Source organism: Vidua macroura, chromosome Z, assembly GCF_024509145.1.
Source record: "Vidua macroura isolate BioBank_ID:100142 chromosome Z, ASM2450914v1, whole genome shotgun sequence".
Taxonomy (NCBI): Eukaryota; Metazoa; Chordata; class Aves; order Passeriformes; family Viduidae; genus Vidua; species Vidua macroura.
The window spans coordinates 10,592,419-10,615,620 of record NC_071611.1 but is presented as its reverse complement, the minus strand read 5'-3'; the positions used below and the strand labels follow the sequence as shown (position 1 = coordinate 10,615,620).

Genomic DNA, 23,202 nt, shown 5'->3' with positions numbered 1-23,202 from the left:
GGGTTTGTGAAGCAAAGTCTCTCTTCCATCCCTTCCCAGCCGCGGCGTTGCTTTATTTTCCTCAGTCCCAGGCAGCTCCGGAGTGCCCAGCAAGGCGCTATTTCTCGGTGGGACTGGGGCACCGCTTCCTCCCAACGCTTCTGTGTTCTGAACACTGGGGTGGGCTGGCCGCGTTCTGCAGCCGTGCGTGAGGGGCGAGACAAAGAGGTGAAGGAATTGTCCACTCTGTCCACGTGGTTGGCTGGAGAGCTTTTATTTGCCGCGGGGAGATGCGACGGAGAAGTGTGACTCGTTCCCTTGCGCCACGTGGACAAAATGGTGCTGGGACCGGGGGGGGACGCAGGATTTTATAGGGGGTGGGCCAAGGAGGGCAGAAGCCCTCCCGCCCAATGGGGACAGGCACTGTGGTGGTGATGTGGACCACAGCAACCAACGGGAACGCGGCAGGGGCAGACACGGGGCTCTGGGACGAACAGGGACACGGGGATGGGGTAACTGACACGGAAGTTTCAGGAATGAACAGGGGGTGGTTACTGGAGTGACGTGGGGAAGCTCCAATGGCAGGCAGCCTGGAGCGAACCATTGTGGGGGGAACAGGGGTGTACAAAGGGGGACACAGAACCGGCTAACTTAACATTAAAAGACCCCTAATCTGAATGCAACCTGGGATGCAACACCTGGCCAGGCCGAGCCGCCATAACCGCACGCTCACCGGGAGCCACCAGCACCCCTGCTGGCCGTGACTGGAACTGCACAGAAGGAAAAGTGCCCGCACCTGAGAAGGCCGGGACTGGGCCCCTGGTTCTGTGGGGTGTCAGTGCTGTAGCTGTTGTTGTTTGTTTACTTTGTCATACACACCAGTAAAGGACTGTTGTTCCTATTCTCATCTCTTTGCCTGAGAGCCCCTTAATTTCAAAATTATAATAATTCGGAGGGAAGGGGTTTACATTTTCCATTCCAAGGGAAGCTCCTGCCTTCCTTAGCAGACACCTGTCTTTCAAAACCAAGATATTAAGTATCTTATTAGCAATTCATTTGCTAAGAGCACCGAAGTTCACCACAGACAAAATTACTCCACCTACACTGTCTTTTTAAAAAACCAACAAAAAAGAGCCCTCAAAAGCAAAACACACTCAGTAACTCTCTTTCTTTAAGTCTCAACCATTTGTCTTTGTGAAGTAATCAAGCAGAAAGTCAGCAGACATACAGCTCCTATCAGAACATTTTAAGACAAGAACTGTGATGCCTTGTAATAGCCTTATATCTTATCTTATATCACCCAAAACTGCACAATTCGAGGTGAGGCCATTCCAATGCAATCCCCTCCCTTGCCTGGCTAGTGATGCTGTGTGTGATGCACCCCAGGACAGGGTTGGCCCTTCTGGCTGCAAGGGCACTGCTGATTCATGTTTAACACATCATTCACCAGGACACCCAGGTCCCTTTCTGCAGTGCTGCTTTCCAGCATCTCATTTCCCATTATGTCCTTAAATCCAGTTACAGACTCTGGAACCTGTCTTTGTTAAACTTCATACAGTTGGTAACTGCCCAGCCCCCTAATTTGTTTCTGTCTCTCTGCAAGGCCTCTGCCTTCAAGGGAGTCAATAGTTCCTCTTAATTTTGTATCGTCAAATTTACTGTACCTTTATGTCCTGCACCCAAGTCATTTATGAAGATGTTGAAGAGCACAGGGCTGAGGATGGAGCTCTGTGGAACCCCACCAGTGACAGGTGCCCAGTCTGATTTCACTCCATTCACTGTAACCCTTTGTGCTTGACCTGTGAGCCAGCTGCTCACCCAGCCCATGATGTGTTTATCTAGCTGTGGGCTGGACATTTTGTCCAGAAGGATCCTGTGAGAGACAGCTTCAAAAGATTTACTGAAAGGGATTATGTCAACTGGCTTCCCTTGATCAACAAGGGATATTTATGTTGTCATAAACGGAAATTGGGTTTGACAAGCAAGACTTTCCTCTCATGGACCTGTACTGGTTATGACTAATGACTGCATTGACCTTCAGCTGTTTTTCAATACCTTCTAGAATAATCTTCTCCATAATTATACCTGGCAATGAAGTGAGACTGACAGGCCTGTAGTCCCCTAGGTCAGTCTTATATACCCTTATTGAAGCCTGGGACAACAGCAGCAAGCTTCCCATCAGCTGGAACTTGTATAGATTCTATCATTCAAAAACCACTGAGAAAGGCCTGGCAGTGACATCAGCCAGCTTTTTCAATATTACTGCTTGAATCCCATCAGGTCCCATAGACTTACAGGGATCCAGCTGGAGGAGGACACTGTGCAAAAGTTTTGTTTGAAGAAAAAACTGTCATGTTCAAATGCAGAAGAGCTCAGAAAAGTACTTCTCCAGCTGAAGAGAATTCTTTAAGAAAAAAAGCTTCCTTGTGTGGTTTTCCTGAACTACATTTTCATGTACAAGAAATACATGATCTCATATTTTATTAACTCATTATATTTAGACCTCTTCACTGCAACAAACACCCATTACTTTTTTCCTCTGCCTTCGTTAAGTCTTCTTCAGTCTCTAGATAGGACTTCATAGGAATCAGAACCTAAAGCAATCATATTTCTAAGAAAATAGTTACTCCTTTGAAATGGGGTGAGACATATGTTTTCTTAGGACAGATTCCAAGACAAATTGGGCTGACTGCCCCAATGTCATTGCAACTCTGTGCTTTGTACTGCTGTGTCATTGCAAAGCCATCATATAACTGAAGGAAATCACCTCTGAATTTTTGTAACTGCATGGCTCTTTGGAAGAGACAATATTGGTCCTGGTAAAAAGATCATTTGTCTAAAAATGTACATTTCCATAAATTTAATCAAATGCATTTAATCAGATGCATTTCAAATGCATCTCACACTCTTTTGGAGTGTGAGATTTATATATAAAATCTACATTTTGAAAGTATATATTTCTGTTTGTGTGAGAAGTACTTACTTAGTTTTCCAGTTAGAAAACAAATCAGCTACACTGAGATTCTCCTAATGATAACTAAACAATAATTAGGATTTTTTTTGTGATCTATAAACATGGCTTCTGAATTTCTTTAATACATTTTAAGCTATTTAGCATTTGGCAATTGCTCTCATAAAAATAACTATCACTGTATGAATTTTATTACATATTTTAAATTATTATTCTACCTTTTCTAGGTAACACTCTCATAATTGAAAACAACAACCACTTATTTGACAGATAAAGAATTAACTGAATCTCCTTATCCAAATATTTGCATGCAACAGCTCAATGTCTAAATAGGGATTGGTGACAGGTGGTGGTCCTCTGGGCTCACATTGATACCATTTCTGTTCAACATCTTTTATAATGACACCAAGAGTAGGATTGAGTGTATCTGAAGCAACTCTGTGGATGACACTTGTTGTAGGTTGGGTTGATTTAGTCAGGGATTTTATTAATGTTAGTTAGGTTGGTTCCCTGTACGCTGCTATTTTTCCCTCACAGTGGTTTGCTCCAAGTTGTTTACCACGAGAGTTCCTGTCACTCAGACCTGTCAATTGTTGCATCCCAGGTTTGGGTTCAGATTAGGGGTTCTGATATATGTTAGTTAGCCGATTCTGTGTACCCCTGTGTGCCCCACGTGTTTCACCCCACTGTGGTGGTCCACTCTGGGTCTCTTACCATTGGAGTTCACCCTGCCAGTCCTGCAACCACCCCCCTGTCCACTCCGGAGAGTTCTGTGTCTGTTACCCTACTCCCGCAACCCCATTTGCCCCGGAGCCCGGTCTGTCCCTGTTGCGTCCCTGTTGGTTACCCCTGTCCACGTCACACCCCCGTAGCCTGCCCCCACTGGGCGAGGGGGGCTTCTGCCTCCCTCAGCCCGCCCCCTATAACACCCTATGCCTTCCTTTGTTCGGGGCCATTTTCATCCACACGGCGCTGGGAGCGAGTCGCGTTTCTCCGTCGCAGCTCTACGCAACAATAAAAGCTCTCCAGCTGACCACATGGACCAAGTGGACAATTCCTTCACCTCTTTGTCTCGCCCCTCGTGCACGGCAGCAGAACACGGCCAGCCCTAACCCGGTGCACGGAACGCTGAAGCGCCCAGGAGTCGCGGCAGCCCCAGTCCCGCTGAGAAGCGGCGCCTTAGCCGGGCTCTCCAGAGCTGCTCGGGACCAGGGAAAAACAAAGCAAAGCCGCAGTCAATCTTCTCACTTCTCCCAGTTTTCTCCTTACATGGTTCTGTCAGTCAAGGTTTGCTCACTCCTTGTCGGTGTGTCAATCTTGTAACCACTCCCAGCTTCTTCATGAAAGTTCTGCATCAATCACACCACCTTTGCACTTCCATTCGTCCCAAAACACTGTACCCACCTCTGTTATGTTACCATTGATTGTTATAGTTGATGTCATCCCTCTGTTGTTTGTCCCTATAGGGCGAGCCAGGTTTCCACCCCTGTCCGCCCACTCCCTACTTAATCTGTTGCAAGTTCTTTGTTCTCCGGCATTTGCTTTGCATTATGCTGAAAGCGATTAGTTCCGACCACGCGTGGGGGAATAAAAGTTCTTAGGCTCGCAAGCAAAGTGTCCTTCTCTCGTCCCATCGTCTCCTCTCAGCATGAAGCTACTAAAGCTGCGTTACCCATGCCGCAGTGCTAAGCACCATCAGGGAGGTAGATGCCATAACCCTGGAGTGCCCGCTCACGTGGCGGCCACTCAGCCTCACAAAGGCGGTGCTATCCGGTGCTTGACTCCTTGAGGTCATAGCAGGAAGCCTCCACAGATACTAAACTGAGTTGTTCAGTTAACACACCTGAGAGATGGACACTAATAGGTTTGAGGACTGGGACCAAGTGAATCTCATAAAATTCAACAATGGTATGTGCAAAGTTATGCACCTGCATCTAGGCAACCCCCAATATCAATACAGACTGGGGGGATGAATGGATTGAGAGCAGCCCTGAGGAGAAGGACTCGGGGGTGTTGGTGGACAAGAAGCACAAGATGGGCCAGAAATGTGCACTTGCAGCCCAAAAGCCATTGGTATTCTGGGACTGTTCAGGGCCGGTTGGATGCAGCTCTGAGAAACCTGTTCTACTGGAAGGTGTCCCTGCCTATTATGGGGGGTTGGAATGAGATGATCTTTAAGGTCCCTTCCAATCCAGGCCATTCTATGATTCTAGGCTGCATCCAAAGCATCGTGGCCAGCATGGCAAGGGAGGTGACTCTGTGCCTCTCATCTGCTCTGGTGAGACCCCACGTGGAGCACTGCATCCAGCTCTGGAGTCCCCAGCATAGAAAAGACATGGACTTGTTAGAGCAAGTCTAGAGAAGGACTGTGAAGATGATCAAAGTACTGGAGCGCCTCTCCTATAAAGAAAGACTGAGAGAGTTGGGGATATTCAAGCCTGGAGAAGTCTCCAAGGTGATTTTATAGAAGCCTTCCAGTACCTAAAGGAGGCTACAAGAAAGCCAAAGAATGACATTTTACATGTGCATGTAGTAACAGGGCAGAAAGGAATGGCTTTAAACTGAACCTGGAAATGAGGAAGAAATTCTATGCTATGTGGGTGAGAGACACTGGAATTGACTGCCCAGGGAAGCAGTTCATGTCCTCATGGGAAGTGTTCAAGGCCAGTGGATGAGGCTTTGAATGACCTGGTCTGGACAAAGCTGTTCAGGCACACAGCAGGGGTGTTGGAACTAGATGACCTTTTATATCCTTTTCAACCCAAAACTTTCTGTGATTCTATGAAATTACTTTAGAGGAAAGAGAAATATCCTTTAAATTTGCACCAACACCAAATCTTTCTCTATCACTGCCAAAATGAAAGGTAAGAAAAAACATGATCTTGAGAATTTCAGTCCAGGCTATTGCTATTTTATTTTAAGAAATGGTGATTTTAGATAGGCAAATTTCATTTTGATCATTACTGCCGAGAAACAGACATATTTTGAAGAATCATCATGAGACAAAGAATCTCCAACAAAGTTTGGACTTACATTACCATATTCTTTGCTGTTTACATCACAATCTAATCACAGGGAGTTTTTCAAGTATGATACATGATTACATAGTATTATGTCATCTTTGTGTATGATTTCAATTTGATTTGTTTTTTTCTCCAGAATAGAAAGCAAAGTGGTATTTCTTAATGCTTGATTGCAAAATGAGAGAGAAGTGTACAATTATTTTTAATGGAATTCACTTGATCATTTTTTCAGGAAGCACTTATTTGTGATTATATCTGTATTTTCCACAAGACTGAAGTTTCTACCTTAATTATGACTCTGTGTCTTAGTAAATGCACAACAACAAATGTCTTTCAATGACATTTGTATTTTTTTTTCATGCCCCATGATGATGTTTGATCCATATTTTAGAAAACCCTGCAGTTTTAGAAAATGCAGTGGTGTTCCACTTACCTAAAATCTTCCCAAGTATGAGAGACTTGATTGCATTGAATTCTGTGCCTGAAGACAGAACAAACTTCATTCTTTCATTCTGGTTAACCTATAGAATGATAGAATGAGGATCAAAGTGGAATAATGGAAGAGATAGTAGTCAATATTTTCAAAAAAGCAGGTAAGATCAAGGCTAAAAATAAGAAGGTCTGAGGGAAGCATTTGTTATTTATAGCATAAAGACTCCTCAGGAAATAGATTGTCAGCTTCCTTAGATCACTGATTATAACTGATATTCTTAAGCATCCCACTTAATAAGCCTTTATTTATATTAGTGATTTGGCTGATTCTTTCTTTTTCACCTCTAAGATGAATAAAAAATAGCAAATCTTTAAGAATATGAAAAATATTTTCATTTTAAAAAGACATTCAATTTTTAACTTCATAGAGATAAAATATTATATTGTAAATATTCTGCCTGTAAGGGTACCTCTAGAATAGTGTCAAGCCAAGTACCATTACCCAAGTTCTAGCCTCAAAATACTAACTTATAACATGCAGGTATTTTGAATTTAAAATTTTAAAAAAATGACTTTTTGCATGTTAGTATCAACCATTTGCAAAATAAATGTTTCTATTTTATCCTGAAATTTCCACAAAAATTACAAAAAATATCCTCTTTAACAGTCACATTCCTTTGATGATGTAAAAGAGACCAAAGAAGAATTTTAAAACAGACTTAAATTATTATCTGTGTGGTAATATATTTATGCTGTGGTTTAATGCATAATTTAACTAAAAAACCCAAAAATGCAAGACCCAAAACAAACAACATCAGTCACACACATTTACCAAATTTTGAAAATTTAACCATCAAACACCTAACTGCATTTTCATATAAAATTAAGAGGTGATATTGACCTTTTGAAATAAACAAAATTAACATCAAAGAGATTGGCTAACATTAATTTTGACTGTGCACCATGAGAGTGTTAACTTTGCTTTGATTACTTGAGATATTAAGGCACATTTTATTTGGGGGTAATTGCCTTGTTGCAAGTATTTACTGCATTTTGCTTGTCTACTTTTTTATGATAATCCACTTTTTCCCCCACCCCTAACAGAATTACCTCTACAAAAAGAGTTTCCTCCTCTCTATTAATCTTCACATGTTGTAGTTGTCCATCAGCCATGCTTTTGAAACTGATGCTGAAGACATCAGGATCTTGATGGCTATCTAGCTTGTACCTAATCTGTAAACTTCCTGCAGGGATAAAGACAGCAAAGGTGTAGTACACTACATACACTATAAGCAGTATAGATCATATACTTTATGATGTATGATATACTATACAATAGATGATAAGCAATATATGATCTATACTGCTTCATAGGGGTACTGCAAGGGCAAAACAAATTCTTGATGTGTTTAAGGACTTAGCCATGGGAAATAGATATAAGTGAATATAATTAAAGGCAACAGAATGAGTATTAGCAATGTCGGAAGCAGGATATAGTGGCAAAAATAGTCATAAGCTGTCTTAATTTTGATTATTGACTTAAAATTTGGGCAGCAGTTTTATAATTACTTTTGAAATTCAGCTGAGAAAGACTCAGTCTGGTAGCTGTCATAATTGTGACCTATCAAACATAACTCATAATTCTTGAATAATGTTTTCCCTGTCCAATCCTGTAAACCTCTGACCATTTGAAAATTAAATTGAATACACTGTACTAACTTCTAGATCACTTTCTATTCCTTATTGTTAACTCCCAGAATACCATCTGTACACAAATAATCACAAAAAGACTCAGAGGAGAATGCAGAGGCAATGTAATTTCCTGGTCAGAAATTCCTTCTCAGCTGTAGATGGACCACAACTTTCTACTCATGCTCTAGAAATGAAGGCCCATGCCAGAGACAGGCCAGTCATGAGCTACACATGTTCCATGTCACATGGAGGATAATACAGCTATCCTATATCCAAATACATGCCCAGGAAAGCATAGAACCTTCCTTAAGCACAGAACCACAGTGACGGCAAAGAGTCTTTGATAAACCTGAAAATTTAACTCAGCCTGTGGGTTTTTTTTTACTTAGGAAAAAAGTACATAGATATAGATGAAAGAATGGAAAAGAAAGATCCAACGAATAGTTAATGTTCAGCTTAAATAGAAATATCAATAATGTTACATGTATTTTTACAGGTATGTGTATATATATGTATTTTCATTGGTATATATAAGTAATTTATGAAATAAATTTAATGAAATGACCTCTGATTAATTTAGGAAATGTATAATGCACTTTGAAAAGTATTTTATTTCATAATTTATTTTTAGGATGGCAATTTATAGGCCTCATGAGTAGAACACAGCTCAGATAAATTTTAATTTTCATTTCCAAACTTTAAAATGCAAACATTTCCAAAGGATTTTCAGAAATAAATGTTTTTGAGAATGTGATTTTAAAAAAAGTAGTAAAAGTTGAAACTACAGTAGGAGGAATGCTTTTCATGTGGTAAGAATTGCTTGATGCAGCTGAAAAACAAAAACAACAGACAATATGTAGTTCCTGATTCAGGTCTGGAAATCAGAGAGAATCCAAGCTGACAGTTATGATGTTCATCAGTGTTTCCAGACATCCAATTTGAAAACTCACCATTTCTAGTGAGAATGACCGAGAGGTATTCCTTGTAGAAGGAGCTGACATAGAGCAGTAAGCTTGGCGTCCGTGTTGTTCGAAAGGCAAATGTAATTGCTTCCCTGGCCAGTGTCATGTCAGCATAGAAAGAAGAAGCATGAGAACTGGAATTTTTAGCTAATGTGTAGTATTCTTGAAAGTTGTATGTCACAGAAGTGCCAGTCCAAAAATAGGCAGATATCTCTGAAACATAAAGTAATTAAATATTTAAATAGAATGCAAAATAACACTAGAGAGCTTTTTTCTTTTTTCTTTTTTTTTTTTTTTTTTGTTGGTTGGTGGTTTTTTCCTTCTGCCACAGCTCAGAAGAAAATAAAATGTATTCTAGACTATTGTGATAAAGCTAAAAAATAAATATAAATGGAACTTGCATTTAGAATTACAGAGAAATTTAAGACATAACCTGGTCTAGGGCAAAAGCTCATTTAGATGTGTCGTAAATATCTGTTTCATTAAGAACTGCATTTTTCTCTAGGTTATTTTCTATTGATCATCCTAGTCCTCAAGCACAATATATTCTATCTTGTATGTATATTGCTCCTAAAAGAAGTGGGTGCAGCAATTTGAATCCTAACATTTAGATTAGATTTGGTCTGAAACACATATGTGGTACAAGAGACTGGTCAGGTGGGAGAAAGAAAGGAAAAATAGAAATTAACTTATGCTCTTCTTATGTATGAATCACTTATAGAGGGCTTCTGTAATTCTGTGATTTCTGTTTTCTGCTGTTTTCTGCTAAAAGCAATTGTCTTAGTGTTTTGGATCACAGTTTTCACACTTTGGAGAAATTTCTTGAAGTTTCTGTAAGTTGGTCCAGCATTTGACAAAAGCTGACTGAATGTTATTATTTAGATCATCCTAATAATTTTAGCAACAGAAGCTAGTCTGTCTCTGCTGAATATTACAGTGTGGCCATTAGTCCCTTCTGATGCAGAGGAGGAAAACATCATTCCTCCTAATGCCATCAGTGGCATTAGACCTGCAGTGCTAGATTTGGAAAGTCTGAAGACTTTGGGTCCCTCACTTTTGTGGTGGAAGTGATGACAGGGAAGATTTTGTGCTAATTTAGAGGAACGTGAAGTTGTGGCATGTAAGCTATTTAGTACCTCGCAGAATGCATTTAATACATGGAGGAAGCAAGATTTTTTTGCAGTTCTGAATTATATGCAAACACCAAAGCTTCTAGATAAACTTATATTTTTGAAATTCAGACTTGATGACTTGTGATCATCTACCAGTATGATAACTTCACCAAAGAGCTACTTTAAAAAGACTTGGAAATGGACTCAGTCCTGTTTGCAAAGATCTTACTTTCTTCTTACAGCAAAAAGTAGATTTAAGTTCTTCTGTTCCTTGGTTTGTTTTCCAAACTCAGACTTAGTTTTGAGATTACTATTTGAAAGACAGAAATCCAAATACTCTACCACAAAAACATAGTTCCTAGATTTACTATAGTATCAAAGAATCAAAAAAGTTGCATGAAGACACTGATCCTCTCGGGTAATGTAGTTCCTGCTTAAATGGTATATATTGAAGTTACCTCTGAAAGGACAGTGTTTAGCAAAACTTACAGATATTGAATAAATTCTGCTGAATATTTACCTACATTATGTATATTTTGCAAGATTTAAACATATCTTTAAGGGGATGTGAAGATCTTGATCTGGACTGTATGGTCCTGTTTTCAGTAACTGATAAAAGACATGCTTGCCTTTTTTACAAAATGGCCCAGCATAGGCTGAGAAAGTGCAGTCACAGGAGAATCCACTGTATTTCTCTCTACATTTTCCACCATTGTGACACAGGTTACCATAGCTGCTACAATGTCCAGGGCAGCCTGGTTCAACTCCTGGTGTTATCTTTGCTCTCTCTTCCAGGTCAAGGGCCATTCCATTCAACCGTAATGAACGAATGCATCCCAAAAATCCTTTCTGCCTGGATGCTGTTCCACCTGAAAATAAATTTACAGGATCTTTTAAAACTTTAAAATAATTGATGTGTAAAACATTCTTTATAGTTTACAGCCTATGAACAGTATATTATGACTTTCCAACACACAAGCTTATTCATATGAAAATATTTATAAGTAGCTTTAAAAGTACATCTGATTTCTGTTTTGTCAAGTAATTACAAAGAGCCCTTGAAGACTATTAATTCACGGGAGGGGAGGGGAGGAGTGGAGTATTGTTTCATTCTACTGATGGATAAACTGCCCTGTGTCTGTCTGTCTGTAAATTTTATGGTATGGAGGATAATACCTGTATATATCTTTTTTTTTTCTGGAGAAGCTGGCTTGACTGGGTGAACTCTTTGCTCTGTTACAAACTGGTGGGATGGCCAAGCTCAGAGACTGGTGATGAAGGGAATTACATCCAGCTGATGACCCATCACTGATTATGTTCCCCAGGGCTCAGTGCTGTAATTGTAGCTCTTTCTAGCATCTTTATTGGTGATTTGGTTGAGTACACCTGCAGGAAGTTTGGAGATTATATTATGTGGGGTGGGAGTGTTGATCTACTGAAGTGAAGGAAGGATCTACTAGGGGATTTAGACAGGCTGGATTGATGGGCTGAGGTCAGTTGTGTGATGTTCAACAAATCAGAATTCTGGCAATTCTAAATTTTGGTCAAAACAACTTGATGCAAGTCTGTAGGTTTGGAGAAGAGTGACTGGAAAGTTGCCAGCTGGCAAAGGATCTGGGTTTGCTGGTCAGTAGCTGAACATGAGCCAGCTGTGCCTAGGTGGCCAGGACTGATGTCATCCTGGCCTGTATCAGCAATAGTGTGGCAACACAAAAAGGGCAGTGATTGTCCCCTGTACTCAGCACTGGAGAGGTCATACCTGGAGTGCTGTGTCCAGTTCTGGGCCCCTCACTACAAAAAAGACACTGAGGTGCTGGAGCGTGTCAGTTGACAGGGAATGGGGTGTCTAAAATGGTTAAGAGAGTAATTCATGAGAGAAACAGCTGAGGGAACTGGGGTTGCTTGGCCTGGAGAAAAGGAGGTTCATGGGTGACCTTTTCACTCTCTAAAACTGCCTGAGAGTGAACCAGATGGGGGTGGGCCTTGTCTCCCAGGAAAATAGTGACAGAACAAGAGGGCATAATCTCAAACTGTGCCAGGGCATGTTCATGTTGGACATCAGGGAGAATTTCTGCATGGAAAGGGTGATTAAGCATTGGAACAGGCTGCTCAGGGATGTTGAGAAGTCTCAACTCCTGGAAGAGTTCAAGAAATAACTGAATGTGGAATTTTGTGCTGTGGTTTAGTTGACAACGTTGTGTTCATTCAAAGGTTGGACTTGGTGATCTTGGAGGTTTTTTCCAACCTTAATGATTCTATGGTATCCCTCAGCTGGTACCTGTTCCAATATACTTTGTCTCAGAAGAAAGTTGTGTCTATTCAATAATAGGAAGGTTAATGCCCTTCTATGTAGAGGAATACCAGCAAGATTACATCTGATTACCAAGTAGAGGTGATAACTATACAGAGCAATGCTAAGAGTAATGAGAGTTGTTGATTCAATTATTTTCACTTATTTTCCTTATTTTTAGCACATTTCATGATAGCTAACATTTTATTCATCTGTGTTGCTTAGCAAGGTGTGTAACCTACATACTATCTCTCTTGTCCTTTGTTGCACAACCTACTTGCAGCTTTTGTTTCTCTGCCCCGGTCTCAGGCAGCTGGGGCACCCAGCTAGGCGCTGCCTTTTGGTGAGACCAAAGCTGCCTCATGCACAGAGGCTCTAGGGCTGAGCGCTCCGACGTGGGTAATGCAGCTTTCGCAGCCGTACGCTGAGAGGAAGCAAAGGGACGAGAGAAGGCACACCTTGCCTGCATGGCTGAGAATGTTTATTTCCTGTGTGGCTGCTGCAGTGGCTGGAGCGGCTGTTCCCAGGCACGCACGAGGACAAAATGGCGATTGAACAAAGGAAGCATCGGGTTAAATGGGGGGCGGGCAGACAGGGGTGGAAATCCCGCTTACCCAATGGGGACAGACAACAGGGGAGTGACGCGGATCACGGCAACCTATGGGAACACAACAGAGGTGGGTGAAGTGTTCTGGGACAAATGGGATTGCATGGATGGGGTGACTGACACAGAACTTTCAGGAAGAATTCGGGAGTGGCTACAAGATGGATATGTAAAAGCTCCTGTGGTAGACAACTTGGAGCAGACCATTGTGAGGGGAAAATAGGGGTACAGAGAACCGACTAACTAAATTTATTAAAACCCCTAACTGAACCAACCCCGCACACAGCACCTACTGATGTTTCTTGTCCTTTGTCCTCTTTTAAAAAGTAGACGTAGAAAATATTCCACAACGTGTGAGACTGTAAACTATAATTCTCATACATTTCCAGTTCTCATTTAGATAAATGCTTCCATGTGATCATCCATTTTAGGTTTTTTCAGTTTCACAGTTTGTATAATTATTGGTGTTACATGGAATATCTTGACATAGCTGTTGCTATTTTCAGTTACAATGGAACAAAACAGCCCGATGGTGGCAATTTCATACCATCCCTGTTATTAAAATGGCAAGAAATTGGAACAAGATTAAGGTGCCTTTCAATCTTAATCACTCCACAAGTCTATGATTCCATGGAGGGCTGCTTTAGGCTTTAGTTCTGCTTTTGAAAAGACAGAGTGTATACATGTTCTTTACTTCTTCACAAGAAGTAAAGACTATTTTAGCCTGAAGAAATCACAGTCTTCATGTTACTGACTGAGTAATGAGTGAGTCAGGAAGGTACTAGACTTCCAAGATGATATTTAAGTAAAGAGTGCCTTTGCTAATGTCATTCTAAAGACATTCTATATTTCATTTTTCTCTAGATCCTTTAATTAATCCCAGATCTTTGTGAATTTTCAGAGTGAATAAAAGGCCACAGCAGCAGATGCAAAACAAAGTCACAACTCGAGTGCAATTATTCACCTGAACATTATCTGAAGAAAACAAGCTAGACAACTTACCCGTAGATAAGTCAAAACTGGTTTTATGTTGTCAGCTCCATAAAAGAGATGGACAATAGTATATAATTTTACTCAAATTTGCCAGATTATTTGACAAAAAAAAAAAAAAAAAAAATCACTCTATTCAATGGCCAAAAAGTTGCCAGGAAGTGCAGCTGTTAATACAGGTTAGTATTATATTTTTAGGAAGATGATTAGAAGAAGTAGAGACCAGCTAACTGTTTAAATAATTTTAAAAGACTTTAGATTTGATAGAGCCAAAATACCTATAGAATTAGACCATTTCACTGATCTAATTTCAGGTATTCATGTAATAGCAGTTACCTGGCAAGTCAAGTCAGAGAACAGCAATACAATTTACTGTAGCAGAGTAAATATAAATCTGATCTTTCTATTAATAGATCTAGTGCATTACTGTGAATATAAACCAATCTCAAAACTTCTAACTCCACTGGAACTAATACATTGGATATATATTTTTTGTTATGGAATCCTCTATGCTTTTAATCAAAATATAAAATTCTTTAATGTTTGGTCTAGTCTCCATCTTCTTCCCTTGATGCATCTTTTGATGCACAGATACAATTTTTCATCAGAGCGTAGAAGACGTCTCTCTTTATTTCATTTTTTCATAAGCTTTCATATTTTTTGTACCTACAGTTTAAGAACACTACTGCCCTTAAATGTATTCCTCCCCAACACACAGCAAATAAAACTTACATTAATTTAGTATGAGTTTCTCAGAGCAGATATTAAAAAAAAGGCTTTTTTAAAGTAGGGCCAGTTTTAAATGCTCTTATTCTATAAAACACATATTTACACCAGAGATTTATGAATTCATAAGTCAATACTATATTAAGAACACTAGTGTGGATATAACACATAGCTCTATATAGTTTTCTGTAATAGCTAAATAATACAAATTAATTCTATTTTACTCCATTTCTACTTTTTCAGTATTTTATCTAAATGCCTTAATGTTGTGTTTCAACCTGAGAAGCTGTGGATAAAGAGACACAACAAAATTTCCTTGAAATTACAGAAATGGCACAACTTCCTTTAGTAGATTACATCCTCTCAAAAAAGGGTGCAAATCTAGGTCTTTAGATCCTTGGTCCTTCAAGCAAACCTCAAAATAAGTAAGAAATTTGAAATCCTGTCCTGGAGTAACTATTGGCCAGGCGCTTTGAGATCTATAATATCAAAGTAGGCAATATCTACACAGATTTTTCACAAAGTCTTTCATATCATCATACAAAGTGTTTTCAAAAGATCTTGTTGATAGCACTTTCTCTTCCCCTCCTCCCCCCAGCATTTTCTTATTTTTATGATGATAATTAGGAAATATTTTGTGGACTGCCTACCTACAAAAAGCTGGCTGTTGAGTTGCAAGCGAATATGTCCATCAGGTGGAGCACTGTGAGATCTTTGAGGAAGTTGATCTATTTGTAAGGAAGCCTCTTTAACATTTCGTTCAGCCTTCACATAATGCCATTGGTTGTCATTTAAGGAGCTGTGTGATTCCACTATGACTTCGCTAGGTCCGTTTCCCACATCAAATGAAAAAGCCACTTCAGATGGAGCTAGAAAGAGGATAGTAGTAGCAGACATTTAAATTATTTCATAATTAATTGGGTCACAAAATAATTAATAGTAGAACAAGCTACTTTAAGGTTTAGCCTACTATTTCATGGGATAAGACTGTTTTAGAGGAAGAGTTTACTTCAGGGGCCCCTGCAGCTCATTCTTCACACTCACTGACAGCAAGAGCAGTGATTTATGCACCGCATGGAAACCAATCAGTTTGCGGACCCCTGGAGAGCATAGTAGTCAAGAAACAGTGAAATGTGCTAGCTTTGCAATTTTGCAGTTTGGATGAAATGCATCTCTTGATTACATGTTAATTGATTGCTGTTGTTGACTATATTTAAATTATCACAGCTCTGATCCAACCAGCATTTTCTACTGTCTATTCACTTTTGTTATTTATTCATATAGTCTCAACAAACATCAGAGGGAATATTTTGATGTAGTTTATAAAATTATGATTTAAATTGAGTTTTTCTCTGAGCAAATCTCACATTACACAGTTTCATAATTTGCCTAGAAAATCACTGAATCTTTGCAGATCAAAATAAAAAGATGAGGTATATACCAGAATATTGAAGATCTGAAAATTGTGAATATTCTTTCTGAAAGTCTTTATTTCATATATTCAAAGACAATCATGTATGGAAAAAAGTATTCCCTAGACAATGGATAGTGAATCCACAGATCCAAAAAAAATCTTCCTATTTACATCCTTGAATTCTGACTGAAAACTAAAAAAATTAGGAATCCAGGGAATTAGATGAGCTTCAAACAACATTTTAAAGAGGAATTAATTGAAGTGGAAAAAATATTCCATGCAGTTTTTTTTACTTTCTTTTCACTTTTTAAAAACACATTAGATATTTTAAAATATTTAAATCAACTTTGGCCAACCTTGAGACTGAATAATGTCACATATTTGCAATCCCTTAAGCCCTAAATCTTGTTGCTATATTTTTCTATAATAGTTGAACCTAAGATAGAAAAGTAAAATGGGAAATACATAAACTGTTTCACTTACTAAATAATATAAAGTGTATTGTGCAGTCAATTTATAAATGGAATGCCTTTTGTAATAATTGACCTCCTCTGCTTAAAAATGAACAGTTTTACAGAATAATAAGAAATAATTGATATCTAAACACAGTTCCTCAGTAAATTAAATTAATTTTAGGATAAATGTCTTTCATTTAGAAAAAGCTGAGAACTCACTCTCCCCTTATAGTGGAATAAAGAAAAAAAACCAAAAACAACCACATAGTAGGAGAACAAAAGCATCAGAAAGTCCATGTGACTGGCTAAAAAGAATTTCTACTGAATGTTACCTTCTGCAGAGAGGTCTTTGTAATCTTCTGGATACTCATGGAGTTAAGCCTGAAAACACAAGTTCTGCTTTGAACTTACTGAATGGGCCTATTGAATAGCATATCAGAATGACAGATCTGATAAATAATGTTATTGTTTAGATTTTAAAGGCAAGAAAACGCATAATAAAGATTTTGACATAACCGCTGAAATAATTAATTATGTTAGTACCACTAAAAAATTAGTATAATCTTGAAAAAAGGGAAGAAATCCCTGAAGTTCTACATATGAAGGCTGAAATAACAAGAATGAGTTCATGGTCATCCACTGTAGTGTCTGAAGACTAACCAGAATATGTCAGAAAAAGTGAAAGATATAATCACTTAACATTCTACAATATTGTAACAATAATGCTGCAAACTTGAAAGAAAATTCGCCTTTATAAGAACTACCAAGACAATAAGCCACAGGACGTGGAAGGATGATACTGGATTCTAAAATTTGTTATCTTGCAACAAAGGACATACGCAGAGACCACTTTGGTCATTTATTAGGCAGCAGAAGAGAATGCATCCAGGAGTTCTCTTCTGACACAAAAATATTTTTTGAGTCCTATCTACATTGGTGTCACTTAAAAACTATCTAAGAATTGCAGGAACTCTTGTAACCCTAGTGCATTCAAACATAGACAGAGCACAAATACATACTGGCAAATTGGAGTGCACATTGATGGTAGTCATGGAGAGTGGTCACTGCCTAGCTGTGGCTAGAACAACTAACAGAAAGTATAGCTACAGGGGACCATCCAGAGTATTGAGTGTAAGCATCAAGTGCAGCAACAGAAAGTGATTACCAACTAATATGTTACAGAATGCAAAATCCTACCATTTTCCATAAAGGAAGCAGTTGAACTGCTCTCATCCTGGACAGTAAGTTGCAAATTTGAGCAGACAAAGGCCACCAGTAGTTGCATATTGCACTGTTCTGAACTGCTTCCAAAGCAACTGCAGAAGCCCAACCAAATCAATACACCATAGTGTTTCCAAACCTACTTTAAATTTCTGTTTAACTCTTTGGAAATAAACCTTCAGTAAGCATTCAATATAAAATACCCAGACTTTTGGCTAGAGTTTGTAACCTTTGGTCCTATAAGTATTTAGCAGAGTATACTCTTCAGCGTTGAATCAGCTTTGTTGCTTTCAAGAAATACTTCTGTAGGAAATCAGTAAATCAGGAAGTTCAACATGCATTTATAACTTATTGAAAAACAAAAATAAGGGATCAAATATCTTATTTAAGACAAACATCTTCTTTTACTTACCCTCTGTTTTAAAATACAGTTAGGATGCACACACCATTTTTGCAAGAGTGTTCTAGAATACATACACAGATGCACTATGGTGTTTATAACTTCATAAAACCAGCAGAATAGCTCTAAGTTTCACATTTTGTATTATGTTTCTGGATCTGACTTTTTTGTTTGAAGCTAGACTTCAATGTCTAAAGATCACTACGCCATAAATAAAATAATTAGATATAGTTTGAAAACAATCAATAAAATATTACAAAAAATCAGTCTTCCCAAGTACTGAATGTCAAATGTTAATGATATAATAAGTTTTAAATATTTTCTCACATCATCATCTTAAAAAGTGACATCTGACATTTATGTTATTGTTATTTATTATTATAGAAATAAGAGATACTAATTTACTTGAAATTATTAATAGAACATAAGTGTTGGCTAGTAATTTACATTCACATTTATTATAAAGGATGTGGAGTTAGATTATGATGAAATATAAACCATCTTGTGCGGTGTTGCATTCTTCTCGCCTCGGTCCAGACAGCTCGGGAGCCTGGCTAATGGCGCTGACTTTTGCCTAGACCGGTGCTGCTGCATGTTTGTGGAGCTCTAGGTTTGAGCCTCTGGCATGGGCTGCCGTGTTCTGTAGCTGATGCTGAGAGGTGGTAAAGGGGCGAAGGAAGGCACACCCTGTCCTGCGTGGCTGGAGAAATTCCCGCATGGCTGCTGCGGTGACTGGAGCGGCGCATATCTCCTAGCGTGCGCGTGGTCAAGATGGTGACGAAACAAAGGAAGCATGGGATTATATAGGAGGCAGGTAGAAGGGGCAGAAGCCCCCCTCGCCCAATGGGGAGGCAACGGGGGAGTGACGTGGACCACGGCAGCCAATGGGGATATAACAGGGGTGGATACAGGGTTCTGGGACGAATAGGAATACAGGGATGAGGTAACTTGTTGCATCCCGGGTTTGGGTTCAGATTAGAGGTTCTGATATATGTTAGTTAGCCGGTTCTGTGTACCTCTGTGCAGCATGCACCACCCTGTGGTGGTCTGCCCCGGGTCACTCACCATTGGAGCATCGCCATGCCAGTCCTGTAATCGCCCCCCTGTTCACTCCTGAGAGTTCAGTGTCTGTTACCCTGTCCCCGCAACCCCATTCGTCCTGGAGCCCTGTGTCTGCCCCTGTCGCATCCCTGTTGGTTACCCCAGTCCTCATCACTCCCCCGTTGTCTGTCCCCATTGGGCAAGGGGGGCTTTCGACCCTGTCAGCCCGCCCCCTATAAAACCCCATGCGCGCTCGGCCCCAGCGCCATTTTGTCCACGCGGTGCTAGGGAGCGGTCACGGTTCTCTATCACAGCTCCATGTAGCAATAAAAGCTCTCTAGCCGACCGCAAGGAGAGATTGGACATTCCTTCCCTCTTTGTCTCTCCCCAGCGCCAGCCACAGAGCGCGGCCAGCCCCATCCTGATGCACTGAACGCAGCAGCGCCCGGGACAAGCAGCAGCCCCGATCCGGCCGAGAAACAGCGCCTTTAGCTGGGCTCTCCAGAGCTGCCTGGGACCGGGGAAAATGACGCAACACCACAGTAACTGACACAGAACTCTCAGGAACGAACAGGGGGTGACTACAAGACTGACATGGGAAAGCTTCAATGGCAGACAACCTGGAGCAGACCATTGTGAGGGGAAAATGGGGGTACATAGAACTGGCTAACTAACCTTATTAAAACCCCTAACTGAATCAACCCGGGATGCAGCAATCTTATGCTATATGAAATGCTCATGTTGATTTTTTTTTTTTGAGAAAGGTACTCTTGATGGAAATATATGTTGCTCTTTTCTGATTGATATTTTCCACAATAAAACAGACAATTTTAGGTCCACTACAAACAGTCCTCCATTTAACTTATATCTGACATACAAAAAATAATAGGTCTGTCTACTCAACAAATTAGGGTGTTTATGAAAAATATCTCTATATTCTACACAATAATGACATAACTTTGCTTTTTTAGATGCTGAAATTACAGACCAATTCAGCCTTTTGCTTCCTCTCACACCTCCTTTTTCATATAAAGCCATTAAAAACCCATAAGTATGCAGTGGTTTTTATGCTTATGAATGAATGGGACAAGTGACATGAGTCTGTCTTCATATTATTATTCTGAAGAAAAACTTATGGTCTTCTAACAAATGTCTGAATAAATTCAGTACTCAGAATCATTCCTTTAATGCTTCAATGATTTAACTGTTTATTTTAAAAATGAAAAATAATTTATCAGACAAGACTATCATCATTGCTTCAGAGAGCCTCCACTGAAGTGCTGATCCAGCACATTTCCTGTATTGCATGACACTGAGTTTACAATGCTGCTGTCCTTTAAACTGTTCACAGAACTTTAACAGAAGGCAGTTCATACTGCCAAAAACCTGGTAAAAAAAAAGTCGAAAACAGAGTAGTTTTCAAATACAGCACTATAGTTTAAGATGATGAAAACCAATTTCATTAAACACTACATAATATTCTATAATTAAACTACCTACAGAAGGTATTTTCCTGTTTGTTTCATTAACATACGTTAACATGGACAAAAAAAACCCAAGAAAACAGAATATTTTACTTTTTAATAAAAAGTATATAATGTTTCTGTAGCAATATTTTGCAATACAACATATATATTTATTTGTACTCTTTTCCATATAATACTGGAGCCTGATAACAAAATTGATTTGGTAAAAAATGAGGAACTGTCTAATCACAAGGTAAAAATTGTTCTAATAGAACACTTTTAGAGAACTCAGTCAGCAGGCAAGAAGAAGACTTTTCAATTAATGTGACATCTCAAATTAATTCAAAAGTCTAATGAAAAAATGCTTTATCTTTTCAAATACTCTCCTCTTCAATAATGAGCAATATAAGAAAAATACATTGAGTCAACTAAGATAAAGTTTTCATTTTATGTTGGTCACTTTATGTTGTATTTAGTGGGATGTTTAATTCTCTCTTATGCAACAAAAATTTATTTCTGCTTGTAAGTCTAAGCATTTGTGTCTGCACAAATAAAGTGAAAAAAAATTGAAGAAAAAAAAAAAAAAAGAAAAAAGAATGTGCGACTTAAGGTACTGTGGCACAAGAGGTCTGAGTCACACATGGTGATTGAGTGGGTCTTCCAGCAGCCATATATAATGTCTGGTACTAAAATTTGGAGGAAGAGTATTTGGCGGTAGAGATGCACTGAACACAAGAAGTAGAAACAGTCTTAGCTGTCAGGGGCTGATTGCTATGCTCTCAGATTAAGAAACCCCTGGGGCAGAAAATTTCCTCAAATGGATACTTGTTTAGTCTCAGTGCTGTGATTTTTTCTGATAATGATAAAGATCTGGTAGTAGTATTAGAAGTAATAAAGGTAGAGAACAGTTTTTAAATACTCCCCCTTTAAATTAAATAAAATCCAATTTTTATAATAATAACAATAACAACAAAAACACTATCAGTCATGTTACTTACACTGTAACTCTATCCTTATGAAGTCTTGAATTCCCAGGTTTTCTAAAAACACTCCTGAGGATGCAGTAGTTTTAAAGAAAAATGAGATATCTGCACTGAATTCTCCATGGAAGGTGGGGAAATGCAGGTAGGATGTCTCTGTGTTGAAGGAAGCTGAATTCCAAAATGTTCCTGGTAAACAGAATGAAAGGATGATAGATACAGTGTTATCTAACATTTCTAGTGTAAGTTTTATAACTGATAAACAAAAGAAAATTCCCAGGTTTAAGAATGGGCTGCAGTCTTCATAGAGTCTCACATCCACCGAAGCTTCCCTATTAGCTCATAACACAAAAAGGCAGGCATTATTGGGAAATGTAGAATCATGTTTCATCAAGAATAAAGGTGCTCGGCTGAGGCAACAAAAAAACAATTAGGAAACAAAATTAATTTCATCTCAGCTGGGAAGTCTGGTTGTGACCTGATGTATCCTTTCATGTAGTAAGCAAACATAGTAGCTATGAATGAAGTATTATACCTACATTAAAGTAGTATGGGTGAGGGAGCCATTTAGCCTGGAAAAAAGGAGGCTCATGGGGACCTTATTGTTCTCTGCAACTACCAGAAAGGAGGGTGTAGTGAGGCAGAGTCCAGTGTCTTCTCCCAGGTTACAAGTGACAGGATGAGAAGAAATGGCCTCAGGTTTAGATTAAACATGACAATTTTTTTTTTCACTGAAAGGGTTGTAAAGCATTGTAACAGGCTTCCCAGAGTGGATGAAAGTGTTCGAAAAACTTGTAGATATGGCACTTGAGGTCATGGTTCAACAGTGAACATGGGAGTGGTGCAAGCCTAACAGTTAAGACCTTTTATCTTAAAGATCTTTTCTAACCTTTACAACTCTAGGATTAGTTAGTACAAGAAATAACTATGAGAGTTGTTAAATATGTATTTTACATAACAAGGAAAAGAGACTTGTTATCATTGTAGTCCAGTGAAATTTACCAGATATCTCTAAGAATGCAGCACAAATATCTCCTGTAGAAGAAATCAAAGAAATAAATTGCAAAATTTAATAAATTAACATAGATATTTTCCTGGTTGTATTTATTTTTAAGTAAGCATTCAATCATAATTTTCAAGGTTTTGTTATTGATTTTTAAAATGCTGATGTAAAATCTCTAATATCACCCTCTTCTAATAAGGACGTAATCTTCATTTATGGTGTTCAACTAGAAGTACCTTGTTAATATTGCTGATTCTTTAGAGATATATCAGTATTTCTTTATTAAGCTATATTGCTTTCTAAACCAAATGAGACATTCAATACTTTCTTATTTAATTGATCAAGCCCATTGAATATTCTCCTGATAATGCTGTGATCTCAGTCTAACAGTTATGCAGAACTGTAATTTTTGCTCCAGTCACATTCTGCTTTTAGGATGGG

At 39.0% G+C, this 23,202-nt stretch overlaps 1 protein-coding gene across 1 annotated transcript in view; it reads right to left on the bottom strand.

The window, feature by feature from the left end:
- Positions 1 to 23,202, bottom strand: part of CNTNAP4 (contactin associated protein family member 4) — a 214,501-nt gene that overhangs the window by 9,331 nt on the left and 181,968 nt on the right. The window contains exons 16-21 of the mRNA XM_054003153.1: positions 21,777 to 21,947; positions 15,432 to 15,650; positions 10,801 to 11,040; positions 9,048 to 9,272; positions 7,516 to 7,649; positions 6,407 to 6,494 (exon numbers count right to left, since the gene is read on the bottom strand). Coding sequence (XP_053859128.1) covers positions 6,407 to 6,494; positions 7,516 to 7,649; positions 9,048 to 9,272; positions 10,801 to 11,040; positions 15,432 to 15,650; positions 21,777 to 21,947 — 1,077 coding nt within the window. The remainder of the gene's footprint in view (positions 1 to 6,406; positions 6,495 to 7,515; positions 7,650 to 9,047; positions 9,273 to 10,800; positions 11,041 to 15,431; positions 15,651 to 21,776; positions 21,948 to 23,202) is intronic.